Below are 13,576 nucleotides of genomic sequence, written 5' to 3'. Positions count from 1 at the left end.
GTCTATTTGGAAATGCCACTGTGGTATCTCATGGCCACATTTTCCCCCATGGTTAGGCTTGAAAAGACTAGATTTTTATCAGTAACTGTCAGTAAATGTCAATTTCACACTGCACACACACAAACCAAAGAAAAATATTTCAATTGATAATCATCAAAATTTATAGAAAGGCAAAGGAAGAAAAATGCTTGTTGAGAACTTGTTAGAATTTGATTTATGGGTATTTATGTGTGTGTGTGTTTTGACATTTGATGTTTACAATTTGTGTTTTAATAGATATAAAGATTTTAACTTTTTACATCTCAGTGGCTACTGTAAATAAACCACTTTATCAGAGCCGCCCATTATTTGAAGCCCCCATAGTTTTGGGCAACTGTGAAAATTTAAATCAATAAAAATAGGAAAACACTTAAAAATAAGCATTGATATTATCCATCAAAATTATTAAAACATTAAAAGCAAATTCAGCCAAGCCTACCTATGGGACAGGCTCCCTTACTGGACAACATCTGTACCATGGGATTCCTTCTTCCTGAGCAACTGTGGTGCATCATGGGAGTCCTATGGCTGCAGTGCATCATGGGGAATGTAATCTGGATAGGGAGTCCAGACTGTAGAGGAGAATGGTACCATGACGGAAAGCAGACAGGTTTTCCAAAAAATACCCCATGCATTTAGTCAAGAAATAGAATTTGGTTTTGCTGGTTCCTGCACCACTAATCACAGCACACAGCAAACAGTCCATCCCAGCTGGCACTACTTGTCCCCTTTGGGCAGGCTCAGCCTTGAACTGGATAAGCCACTTTCAAAGGGGTCAGGGGAATTTATATGCCAGGTCCTATTCACTCCTGGCCTCTCTGTGGACTCTGCTAAGGGGTCATTAGCCAGTTCAAGTGATTTTAGTAGAGATGGGTCATACTCACATACCCAGACCCAGAATACCCATGGGGAAAAAATAGTGGGTGCTCAGCACACACCAGCCCCCAGCCGATCAGCTCCTTCCCCTCCCCGCCAGTGCCTCCCACCCACTGTCGATCAGCTGTTAGGTGGCGGGCGGGAGGTGCTGGAAAGAGAGAGAGGAGCAGAGGTGGTATGAGGCAGGGCAGGGGACAAGCCTTGGGGGAGGGAGTAGCGCGGGGGTGGGAAGAGGTGGTGTGAGGGTCGAGTTTTGGGGGAACAGTTGGAGTGGGAGCGGGGCCGAGTGGAGCACCCCCATGGAAAGCTGAAAGTCAGCGCCTGTGCCCAGACCCTCATTTATTCCTCTCACCTTATCTCAGTCCAACACAATTTATTAGGCTCAATAAAGAGTAACTGGGTGAAATGTAATCTCTGTGCACTGCAGGAGCTCAGACTAGTTGGCCAAATGGTCCCATCTGGCCTGATACTCTGTGACTCTATGAATACAGTCACGAGGAAGTGATACTGCATTGCTCATGTGAACAGGGCCTGGGGCTTGGACTGATAATGTGAGCGAGGAAGCTCTAGTCATATGTGATTATTCAAGTGACTCTCTGGGCATTAGTATGGCTGCTCGTGTGAGTGGGGCTCATCTCGGGGGGGGGGGGTGTCCATCCATTTAAATAATCCATCCATCCACCTACTATATCTATCCACCTGCTCTATGTATCAGTACCCCTGGCTACTGTATCCTTCCATCCATCCACATAATTATCCAATAACCTCCTCTTCCTATCCATCTACCTAGCCATTCCTCAATTCTTCATTTGCATGTTTCAAGGGAACCCAAGGGAGTTAGGTGCTCCAGTAGGGTGTCTTAGGCTAATTTTACAACCCTAGCCTTCATTGCCGTAGGTGTACTTGAATAGGATTCAAGACATTTGGAAACCAGCTCTGGCACTGACCTACTTTATGAACTTAGATAAGTCACTTCATTTCTCCTTCAGGCCTCTGCTTTCCCTCCTGAAATTTCTCTCTTGTCTATGAACTCTTCCAGGCAAGGACTGATCCGCACTGTGTGTTTGTCGAGTGCCTGTCGCACTGGAACCTGATCTCCGCTGAGAACTCGAGCCACTGATGTAATATAAGTCATAGAATTATAGAATCAAAGGACTGGAAGGGACCTTGAGAGGTCATCTAGTCCAGTCCCCAGCACTCATGGCACAACTAAGTATCATCTAGACCAGTGGTCCCCAAACCTTTTACTTCACACGCATCCCTTGCCCCTATCCCTCACCCACTCCAGAGCTGGGACTGGAAGTGGGGCCTCAATTCCAGAAGGCGGGATGCAGACAGGGGTAAGGAGGCTGAGGCTGGGGCCACAGCTGGGGGCAAGGCTGGGAGCAGAGTCTCCACCAGGACAGGGCCAGCCCAGGAGTTGGGGCCCCTGGCACGGGGCTGGCAGCAGGGACCCCAGGTGTTGGGCCAGAAGGCAGGTCCCCAGGCATGGGACTGGCAACTAGGGCCAGCAGCCAAGGCCAGGGCCAGGAGTGGAGCTGGGTGGTGTTCCCTTTCCATCCCCTGTGGGGGCCATCCTGGGCCCCAGACGTGCACCCATGAACATTTCTCCAGTTGGGGAACCTCTTATCTAGACCATCCCTGATGGGTGATATTTCAACAGCTTCTTCATCATCATCATCAGGTTTTGGGTTCCAAACTCTCTCAAATGTGGAAGAACTGTATCCTGCAGGGTTGGCTCAGGCCCATCGCCATTCAGAACACCCCACCAATAAATGAGGTAATGGTTATCAAACGAACTATATGTGTAGAGTTGCACTAAGAAATAATGGGTCCCCAGGAGACAAGCCCCTGGGGAGAAGGCCACATAAACATTGCATGATGTCATAAATATGTTACCAGAAACCTCAGAGAAGGACAGCATTGGGGAATGAAACATTGCCAGATCACATCAACTCACTTACCCCCAATACTAAGGCTATACTAGCAGGCTCTATGGTATGATTAAGGTAATGTGTAAACAGCCAATTTGCCTGTAATTGCTATCATTGGATGGCTCTGTTGAAGTTGTCCCAGTGCTGATGAGTACATCCAGATAAGAAGACTAAACCAGCCTGCTTTGCTGTTGGTAGGAAACCCTCACTACTAGCAGAGGAAGATAAAGATTTTCATGAAATGAGTTTAGCAGTATTCTCTCTCTCCAGATGTTGACATTCTTTCACCTATTTCTGTGTTGCTCCAAAAGGCAAACTTTACACACCATTGTTGGTGATTTACCTTCTTAAACAGATGAAATAATTAGTAGGTTTATATTTCCAGAGATGTGAAACCTACTTTATTATTAATCCTGGTTACTGTTCGTTCTATCTATCTATCTATCTATCTATCTATCTATCTATCTATCTATCTATCTATCTATCTATCTATCTATCCCCATACACCCCCTATCTATTATATTTTTGTAGTGCACTGTTGAAAGATTAAGAGAAACTTTTAACACCTTTGATGTCTCATGCACTCTTCATTCTTGTTCCCTTGCCTTCCTTCCCACCCCATTGGTTGCCTCCACAGTGACTTCTCCTCCCTTCACTCCCCCTGAAACTATCCTTTACCAACAGACTCTGATGAACACTTTTCTGTCTTCATCCAAGGGGTGTTTCTTTAGGCTTACTCTTCCTGATTCATCAACAGCCTTCCAAAAGGTGCATCACTCGCTCTTCAATGCTTTCCTCTGGCCTCCTGTATAACTAGGTTTGGTAAAAATTGAATTTTTTTATAATTTAAATGGATGATAATATTTATTTTTAAGCATTTTTTTAGATTTCTAGCAATTTAAATTTTCAGAATTGTTTAAAATTATGTGGGGCTCAGATAATTAATTAAGGATTGTAGACATTGGGATTCAAAATGATAAAGCTTTATAACCAATAATGAAATTGTCAACATCACATGCCAAATTATAGAAACTCAATATCCTTAAATCAAAGTCTAATAGTTCTCAGCCAGCATTTTTCTTACTTTGCCTATATGTAAATTTCACTTATATTTGATAGAAATATTTTTTCATCGATGTGTGAGTGTGTGTACGGTGAAATCTACTTTGACTGATGTTTGGTGATAAAAATGCTTCCAAGCCTAATCATCTATTTTGTATCTTTGTTGCTTCAAGTATGTTTCTGTGTGTTGATAACTATATTTCAACTGAATAGATCCTAATTGTGCTATTTCATATCTATTTATATGGATTGAGTATCCAGCCATTACTTAAGGTGAGAAACATTATAGAACAGTATTAGTCCCACTAACTTCAGTACTACCCCAAAGCTGAAGACCTCCCATCATTGAAGTGAAAGGAATTTTTACTATGGACTTAGATTCATAGATTCATAGATATTTAGGTCAGAAGGGACCATTATGATCATCTAGTCTGACCTCCTGCACAATGCAGGCCACAGAATTTCACCCACCACTCCTAAAAAAGACCTCACACCTATATCTGTGCTATTGAAGTCCTCAAATTGTAGTTTGAAGACCTCAAGGAGCAGAGAATCCTCCAGCAAGTGACCCGTGCCCCATGCTACAGAGGAAGGCGAAAAACCTCCAGGGCCTTCCAATCTGCCCTGGAGGAAAATTCCTTCCCGACCCCAAATATGGCGATCAGCTAAACCCTGAGCATATGGGCAAGATTCATCAGCCAGATACTACAGAAAATTCTTTCCCAGGTAACTTGGATCTTACCCCATCTAAAAACCCATCACAGGCCATTGGGCCTATTTACCATGAATATTTAATTACCAAAACCATGTTATCCCATCATACCATCTCCTCCATAAACTTATCGAGTTTAATCTTAAAGCAAGATAGATCTTTTGCCCCCACTACTTCCCTCGGAAGGCTATTCCAAAACTTCACTCCTCTGATGGTTAGAAACCTTCGTCTAATTTCTAATCTAAATTTCCTAGTGGCCAGTTTATATCCATTTGTTCTTGTGTCCACATTGGTATTGAGTTTAAATAATTCCTCTCCCTCTCTGGTATTTATCCCTCTGATATATTTATAGAGAGCAATCATATCTCCCCTCAACCTTCTTTTAGTTAGGCTAAACAAGCCAAGCTCCCTGAGTCTCCTTTCATAAGACAAGTTTTCCATTCCTCGGATCATCCTAGTAGCCCTTCTCTGTACCTGTTCCAGTTTGAATTCATCCTTCTTAAACATGGGAGACCAGAACTGCACACAGTATTCCAGGTGAGGTCTCACCAGTGCCTTATATAACGGTACTAAAACCTCCTTATCCCTACTGGAAATACCTCTCCTGATGCATCCCAAGACGACATTAGCTTTTTTCACAGCCATATCACATTGGCAGCTCATAGTCAACCTATGATCAACCAATACTCCAAGGTCCTTTTCCTCCTCCGTTACTTCTAGTTGATGCGTCCCTAGCTTATAACTAAAATTCTTGTTATTAATCCCTAAATGCATGACCTTACACTTCTCACTATTAAATTTCATCCTATTCCTATTACTCCAGTTTACAAGGTCATCCAGATCCTCCTGTAGGGTATCCCTGTCCTTCTCTAAATTAGCAATACCTCCCAGCTTTGTATCATCTGCAAACTTTATTAGCACACTCCCACTTTTTGTGCCCAGGTCAGTAATAAAAAGATTAAATAAGATTGGTCCCAAAACTGATCCTTGAGGAACTCCACTGGTAACCTCCCTCCAACTTGACAGTTCACCTTTCAGTAGGACCCGTTGTAGTCTCCCCTTTAACCAATTCCCTATCCACCTTTCAATTTTCCTATTGATGCCCATCTTATCCAATTTAACTAATAATTCCCCATGTGGCACAGTATCAAACGCCTTACTAAAATCTAAATAAATTAGATCCACTGCGTTTCCTTTATCTAAAAAATCTGTTACTCTCTCAAAGAAGGAAATCAGGTTGGTTTGGCACGATCTACCTTTTGTAAAACCATGTTGTATTTTGTCCCATTTACCATTGACTTCAATGTCCTTAACTACCTTCTCCTTCAAAATTTTTTCCAAGACCTTGCATACTACAGATGTCAAACTAACAGGCCTATAATTACTTGGATCACTTTTTTTCCCTTTCTTAAAAATAGGAACTATGTTAGCAATTCTCCAATCATATGGTACAACCCCTGAATTTACAGATTCATTAAAAATTCTTGCTAATGGGCTTGCAATTTCTTGTGCCAATTCTTTTAATATTCTTGGATGAAGATTATCTGGGCCCCCCGATTTAGCCCCATTAAGCTGTTTGAGTTTCGCTTCTACCTCAGATATGGTGATGTCTACCTCCATATCCTCATTCCCATTTATCATGCTACCATTATCCCTAAGATCCTCTTTAGTCTTATTAAAGACTGAGGCAAAGTATTTGTTTAGATATTGGGCCATGCCTAGATTATCCTTGACCTCCACTCCATCCTCAGTTTTTAGCGGTCCCACTTCTTCTTTCTTTGTTTTCTTCCTATTTATATGACTATAGAACCTTTTACTATTGGTTTTAATTCCCTTTGCAAGGTCCAACTCTACTTGACTTTTAGCCTGTCTCACTTTATCCCTACATATTCTGACCTCAATAAGGTAGCTTTCCTTACTGATCCCTCCCTTCTTCCACTCCCTATATGCTTTCTGCTTTTTCTTAATTACCTCTCTAAGATGCTTGCTCATCCAGCTTGGTCTACAACTCCTGCCTATGATTTTTTTCCCCTTTCTTGGGATGCAGGCTTCCGATAGCTTCTGCAGCTTTAATTTAAAATAATCCCAGGCCTCCTCTACCTTTAAACCCATAAATTCTTCAGTCCAATCCACTTCCCTAACTAATTTCCTTAATTTTTGAAAGTCAGCCCTTTTGAAATCAAAAACCCTAGTTGCAGATTTATTTTTGTTAATCCTTCCATTCAGTTTGAACTGAATTAGCTCATGATCACTTGAGCCAAGATTATCCCCTACAACCATTTCCTCTATGAGATCCTCATTACTCGCCAAGACCAAATCTAAAATGGCATCCCCTCTAGTCGGTTCAGCAACTACTTGTTGAAGGAATCCATCAGCTATCGCATCTAGGAAAATCTGAGCCCTATTATTATTACTAGCACTCATCCTCCAGTCTATATCTGGGAAGTTAAAGTCTCCCATGATCACACAGTTTCCATTAGTATTTACTTTATTAAAAACATTAAAAAGGGCTCTATCCATATCCAAATTAGATCCCGGCGGTCTATAGCACACCCCAAGCACTATCCCAGGGGAGGCTCTAATAGTTTTCTTCCCCAATTTAATTATTGCCCAGACAGACTCAGTCATATCCATTTCATCGCTTCTTATTTCTTTACATTCTATCTCATCATTGATATACAGTGCTACTCCACCACCTTTACCTTTTTTTCGGTCTTTCCTAAACAGCACATACCCTTCAATACCTGTAGCCCAGTCATGACTACTATTCCACCAGGTCTCTGTTATACCTATAATATCTGGTTTCACTTCCTGCACCAGTAACTCTAGTTCCTCCATTTTGTTACCTAGGCTCCTTGCATTAGTGTACAAACATCTTAATTTTTGCTGTTTGGCCTCACTCACATTCTGTACCCTATTAGGCACGGTTATTTTACTACCAGTATAACCTATTAGACTTGTATCTACACTGCCCTTCCTCCTACCTACAGCTGTATCCACTCTTACTTCATTTTCTTTCCACTCTATGCTAAATTCTGGCGTGGAGATTACCTGGACATCTCCCAACCATCTCCCCCAAATTCCTAGTTTAAAGCTCTCTTAATCAGTTGTGCCAGCCTCCATCCTAGAAGTCTATTTCCTTCCCTACTCAGATGAAGTCCATCCCGAGAGAACTGTCCTCTATCCATGAATGCCTCCCAATGGCCATACATCCCAAAGCCCTCCTTATAGCACCACTGCCTAAGCCATCTATTGATAGTCATAATCTTGTCACACCTTTGTTGCCCTTCTCTAGGAACAGGCAGAATCCCACTAAAGATCACCTGAGCCTCAATTTCCTTAAGCGTCCTCCCCAGCCTAACATAGTCTCCCTTAATACTTTCCAGTGAGAATCTAGCCGTATCATTTGTTCCCACATGAAGGATAATTAGGGGATTCTTTCCCGCTCCCTTTAGAATCCTTTTTAACCTCAGGATCTTCAATGGGGCCACTGGATTTTACCCAGTCTCAGTAAGGGTTGACATTTATTACTTTTAGTATTTTGGCCCAGATTCTGACTTCACTTACACTGGTGAATATCTGGAGTAACTTCATTGGCACCAAAGGATTAGGAGAAAGTGTAGGCCTCTGTTTTTAGTAATTTGGGAGGAAGTATTTTTGGGGAGGGACGAGAGAGATTTCAGAGGATGGGAAGAGGGCAAATATGGTGCCAATCTATAAAAAGGGAAATAATGACAATTATTAGAGACAAATAATGGTAATTAAAAACCAATCATCTTAATTTCAATACTCAAGAAGATAATAGAGCAAATAATCAAGCAATCAATTTACACCTAGAAGATAAGAAGGTGATAATTAACAGTCAACATGGATTTGACAAGAACAAATAATTTCAAACCAACTTATTAGCTTTCTTTGACAGTGTAACAAGCCTTGTGGATGTGGGGGGCAGGGGGAAGCAGAAGTTGTGGTATATCTTGACTTTTATAAGGCTTTGATACTGTCTCGCATGAGGTTCTCATAAACAAACTAGGGAAATACAGCATAGATAGAGCTACTGTAAGGTAGCTGCATAACTGGTTGGAAAACAGTTCCCAGAGAATAGTTATCAGTGGTTCACAGTCAAGCTGGAAGGGCATATCAAGTGGGTTCCCCCAGTGATCAGTTCTGGATCTGGTTCTGTTTAATATCTTCATCAATTATTTAGATAATGGCATAGAGAGTTTGCAGGTGATACCAAGCAGGAAGTGTGGCAAGTGCTTTGAAATATAGAATTAAAATTCAAAATGATCTGGACAAATTGGAGACATGGTCTGAAATAAATAGGATGAAATTCAGTAAGGACAAATGCAAAGTACTCCACTTAGGAAGGAACAATCAGTTGCACACATACAAAATGAGAAATGACTGCCTAGGAAGGAGTACTGCAGAAAGGGATCTGGGAGCTACATATAGTGGATCACAAGCTAAATATGAGACAACAGTATAACACTGTTGCAAAAAGATGAACATCATTCTGGGATGTATTAGCAGGAGCATTGTAAGCAAGACATGAGAAGTAATTCTTCCACTCTACTCTGTGATGATTAGGCCTCAGCTGAAATGTTGCGTCCAGTTCTGGATGCCACATTTTAGGAAAGATGCGGACAAATATGAGAAAGTCCAGAGTAGAACAACAAAAATGATTAAAAGTCTAGAAGACATGACCTATAAGGAAAGATTGAAAGAATTGGGTTTGTTTAGTCTGGAGAAGAGAAGACTGTGGGGGGACATGATAACAGTTTTCAAGTACATAAAAGGTTGTTACAAGGAGGAAGGAGAAAAATTGTTCTTAACCTCTGAGGATAGGACAAGAAGCAATGGGCTTAATTGCAGCAAGGGTGGTTGGGTTGGGCATTACAAAAGATTTCATAACTGTCAGGGTGGTTAAGCACTGGAACAAATTGCCTAGGGAGGGTGTGGAATCTCCATCATTGGAGGTTTTTAAGAACAGGTCAGCCAAACACTCATCAGGGATGGTCTAGTAATGACGTAGCCTTGCCCTGAGTGCAAGGGTTTGGACTAAATGACCTCTCGAGGTCCCTTCCTGTCCTATGATTCTATGAGTCTATTATTTTCTAAGTCACAAAGGGGATTTAGATACGCAATTTCCATTGAAATTGGAGTTGAGCAATTAATTCTCCTTTTTGCCTTTGAAACTCTCCCCTCAGAATCACAAGATACTATGGATTTAATTGGGGATTGGTTCTGCTTTGAGCAGGGGGTTGGACTAGATGACCTCCTGAGGTCCCTTCCAACCTTGATATTCTATGATTCTATGGATGGTGAGGAACTATAAGATTAACACCTTGAATGTTCAGACCTCTTTGATAAAACGGAGAAAAATGGATCACAATTGATCTGATTTGAAGGTCATGTGGGAAATGGATAAAGACGTTTGGCAAGTTCTGCTCTTAATTATACCAGCGGACAACCCATTGGAGTCAACAGGCTGGTTTCTCTACTCTGGTTCCATTACCCTGGTGAAATTCCATAGGTTTCCCTGCAGTTGCTTGCAGATAAAACTAGAATAACACGGTATTGAAGCAGGCACAATGTGTATATGAGTAGCATTTTCAGCTATCCTCTTGCTTTAGCCAATACAGTGTATTTATATTACAAGTATGGGTAGAATTTTACAAGGATTTAGGGACCCAAATTCTATTGCCTTTCAGTGGATCTTGGGCACCTAACTCACTTTGAAATAGAGTTGTCTGAGAATTTTTCTACAAAATACTTTTTTGCTGAAAAATGCTGATTCATGTAAACTGAATGCATACATGGGGAAATGAATGAATTTATGATGTGTTTCAATGAATTTCTCTGCTCAAAAAATGGACATCTTCTAAACAAAATGTTTCAGTTGAAAATGACTTTTTAATTTCAAAATTAAACTTTATTTGGACTAAAAAAATAAGAATAAAAAGGTTAAAATTCAAATGAAGCATTTTTTAAAAATTATCAAAACAAAACATTTTGATTGCCTCAAATTGAATGACTGCTTGATTGGCTGATTGGTTCATTCATTAATTGAATAATTTGGTTTGTTGGTTCAGAAAATATTTGTTGGCCTGTTTCACGATGGGAATTTTTTTTCTGAAATCTCAAAAATTCTTGCTGGATGGGAAAACCATTTCACACCCAACCGCAGTTAGAGGCTGTGAAAACCACAGTCCAAACAATTTCCTAGTTACTTTTGTGTTGTCTTTTTTTATTCTTGTGTGTTTTGTAGATCACAGACTTCTTACTGGCTTCCACTTGTACTCTGACACTGGCTTGAAATAACAGAGAGTTTCCATCACACTATATTTCTCAGAGATTTTAATATCTTGCTCATAGTCTATGGCTGCCTCAGGAACAGAAGGTGGATCATGAATGGGGTAGTCCAGAAGGTGACACTTCTGACCACTTTCCATGACAGTCAGACAGAGGAAATGCCACCTAGCCTGCAGCGTGAATTCCACTGAACATAATTAAACTTCCCAAAGAGGACGGGAAATCTGAAGGCTTCAGGAGACCTTGATTACTCTCTTCGTAACCTCATTCAAACTCAGATTAAGAATGTTTAGAAGAATGTGTTGCAGAGATGGCAATTTCCTGCAATATCCTTGAAAAACCTTATGGAATTAAGTTTAAGTATCTTTGGAGTCCATTGTATTAAATGAATGGTTTATAATTTATTGTGGGCCAGGATTATCTGTAACCTGTCCAGAGTGGGAGAGAGGTGATGAACCCTCGGTAGTAGTATGAGCTTCAAAGAACTGTACTAAGGAATGGGCCAGACAAGAATATACTTTTAGAACATACACTGATAAGTGGCTTTCCTGGGAATCTCTAGGGCAAGATGAATGCAAATGTCACTCCTTCGGTTATGCAAAAACCCAGCCTTTTGAAGCTATGCCCTGAGGAGAGAGCTATTCTCTGGTGATTACCTATTCCTGGAATCTGAAGAACAAAGGTCCAAGCTGTATAAAGGAGAGACAAAAGTTTTCATGAATGTGTGAATTCTGAGCTAATGATGTTATGAATTTGTAACCTCTTTGGTGGGTTTGGAAGGAATGACTGCTAGCAGAGCCCTTGCTGGAGTTGAGGTGATCTCTGGTTATCTTATGAGCATGCATATAAGTTCTTTTATTATTTTAATATGTTTTCTCTGTAATGCTTTGGCCTTAAGATTAAATGTTCTTGCTTAGAAAAAATTGCATGGTAACATATAGCTGGGGGGAATTAATCCATTTGTAGGCTTGGGAGAGAAAGGAAAGCACAGACGTAGGCCTGTTAATGCAGTCTGGCTTACTGGGGAAATTAAAGTGTAGGTGTGGGCAGGGCTGGAAGTCCTCTGGTAAAGAGGGAGAGACATGAGTCTCTACCCAGCAGAGGTGAAAGCTGAGGAGCTGAGAGCCTGGAGTGGGTGCTCTTGGTGGAACCTAACGGGGGATATACAGATGAAGTTGCCCTGAATGCTGATGGAATGACCTGGGCCAACCAGGCCATGGTCACTGGGTTCATTTTCCTAGGATTCTCCAGTCTCCCCCAGCTGCAACGCCTGCTCTTTGTGGTATTCCTGGCTGCTTACATGATAACCCTGACGGTAACATTCTCATCATCCTCATCACAACAGTGGGTCCTGCTCTTCATAGCCCAGTGTACTTCTTCCTCCGGAACTTGTCCTGCCTGGAAATCTGCTTCACCTCAGTCATCGTCCCTAAGCTGCTGGAGAACCTCCTGTCTGCCAATCAAACCATCTCCTTTCATGGCTGCGTCTGGCAGATGTATTTCTTCTTCTTCTTTGGCAGCACAGAGTGCTTCCTCCTGGCCACTATGGCCTATGACTGCTACATGGCAATATGCAACTCGCTGCGCTATACAGTAGTCATGAACAGGAGTGTTTGCATCCATCTGGCAGTGACTTCATGGGTCTCAGGAATTCCTGTAGGGACAGTGCAGATGACTTGGCTGTTCAGTTTCCCCTTCTGTGGTCCCACTGAAATCAACCACTTCTTCTGTGACAGCCTTCCGGTGTTGAAGCTGGTGTGTGGGAACACCTACTTATTTGAGATGTATGCTGTGGCTGGCACCACTGTAATCGTATTGTTCCCCTTCATCCTCATCCTAGTATCCTACATCCACATCATCTCCACCATCCTGAGGATACCCTCGGCTGAAGGCAGACTCAAGACCTTCTCCACCTGCTCCTCTCACCTCGTGGTGGTGACTCTGTTCTACAGCACAGCCAGCTTGACCTATTTTTGACCTAAATCCAGCTGCTCTCCAGACACCAAGAAGCTGCTCTCTCTCTCTCCTATATGGTCTTCACACCCATGCTAAACCCCATCATCTACAGCATGAGAAACAAAGAGGTGAAGGGGGCCGTCAGGAGAATGCTGGGCTTGCAAATATATTCAAGGCAATTGTGATTTTTTTTTTCTCCCCAGGCACTTGAATGTTTCTATTAACTCAAAGGCTGTCACCATGTGGCCTTTGGTATCGTACATGGAGAGAATACAAATCTCAAACTATATTGGTTTTGTTCGGACTTTCAAAAGGGCAAAGGGGGTCAACAGGAGATAGTTCCCCAAATTCCTTACGTCCATTGCAAATACTACACTTAGTTTTAATATAGACCCTGCACCATGGATCCAATTTGAATGGAAATTTGGCTTTCTGACTCTCTTAGTCCCCTTTAAAAACCTCAGCTTGTATTTTAAACAAGGACCATGAATGGGAGTCTGATCTCAGATACACCTCTGAATATCTAGAGTAACTCCAGATTTATACCATGAGAAATGAGATGAGAATGAAGCCTCTTCTTTCCCGGTGTACCTGTAAAGTGTCCGTGCAATGTTTCTTTCCATTACCATATCTTGCTTCTCTCTTCTGCATGAGCTCTCTGTTGGCTTCCAGGTTGATTCTA

The 13,576-nt window shown here is 41.7% G+C and overlaps 1 protein-coding gene across 1 annotated transcript; it reads left to right on the top strand.

Annotated features, from left to right (window-relative positions):
- The first annotated feature begins 12,133 nt into the window (after nucleotides 1-12,133).
- LOC140897005 (olfactory receptor 10A2-like) lies at nucleotides 12,134-13,079 on the top strand. The gene is given in 3 exon segments (XM_073309252.1): nucleotides 12,134-12,248; nucleotides 12,251-12,966; nucleotides 12,969-13,079. Coding segments are annotated over 3 exon segments (942 nt in total).
- Nucleotides 13,080-13,576: the final 497 nt, after the last annotated feature.

The sequence above is a fragment of the Lepidochelys kempii genome, chromosome 13 (assembly GCF_965140285.1).
Source record: "Lepidochelys kempii isolate rLepKem1 chromosome 13, rLepKem1.hap1, whole genome shotgun sequence".
NCBI classification, from domain to species: domain Eukaryota; kingdom Metazoa; phylum Chordata; order Testudines; family Cheloniidae; genus Lepidochelys; species Lepidochelys kempii.
Note: the sequence above shows the minus strand (reverse complement) of the source record. Positions and strands in the feature narration are given on the sequence as shown.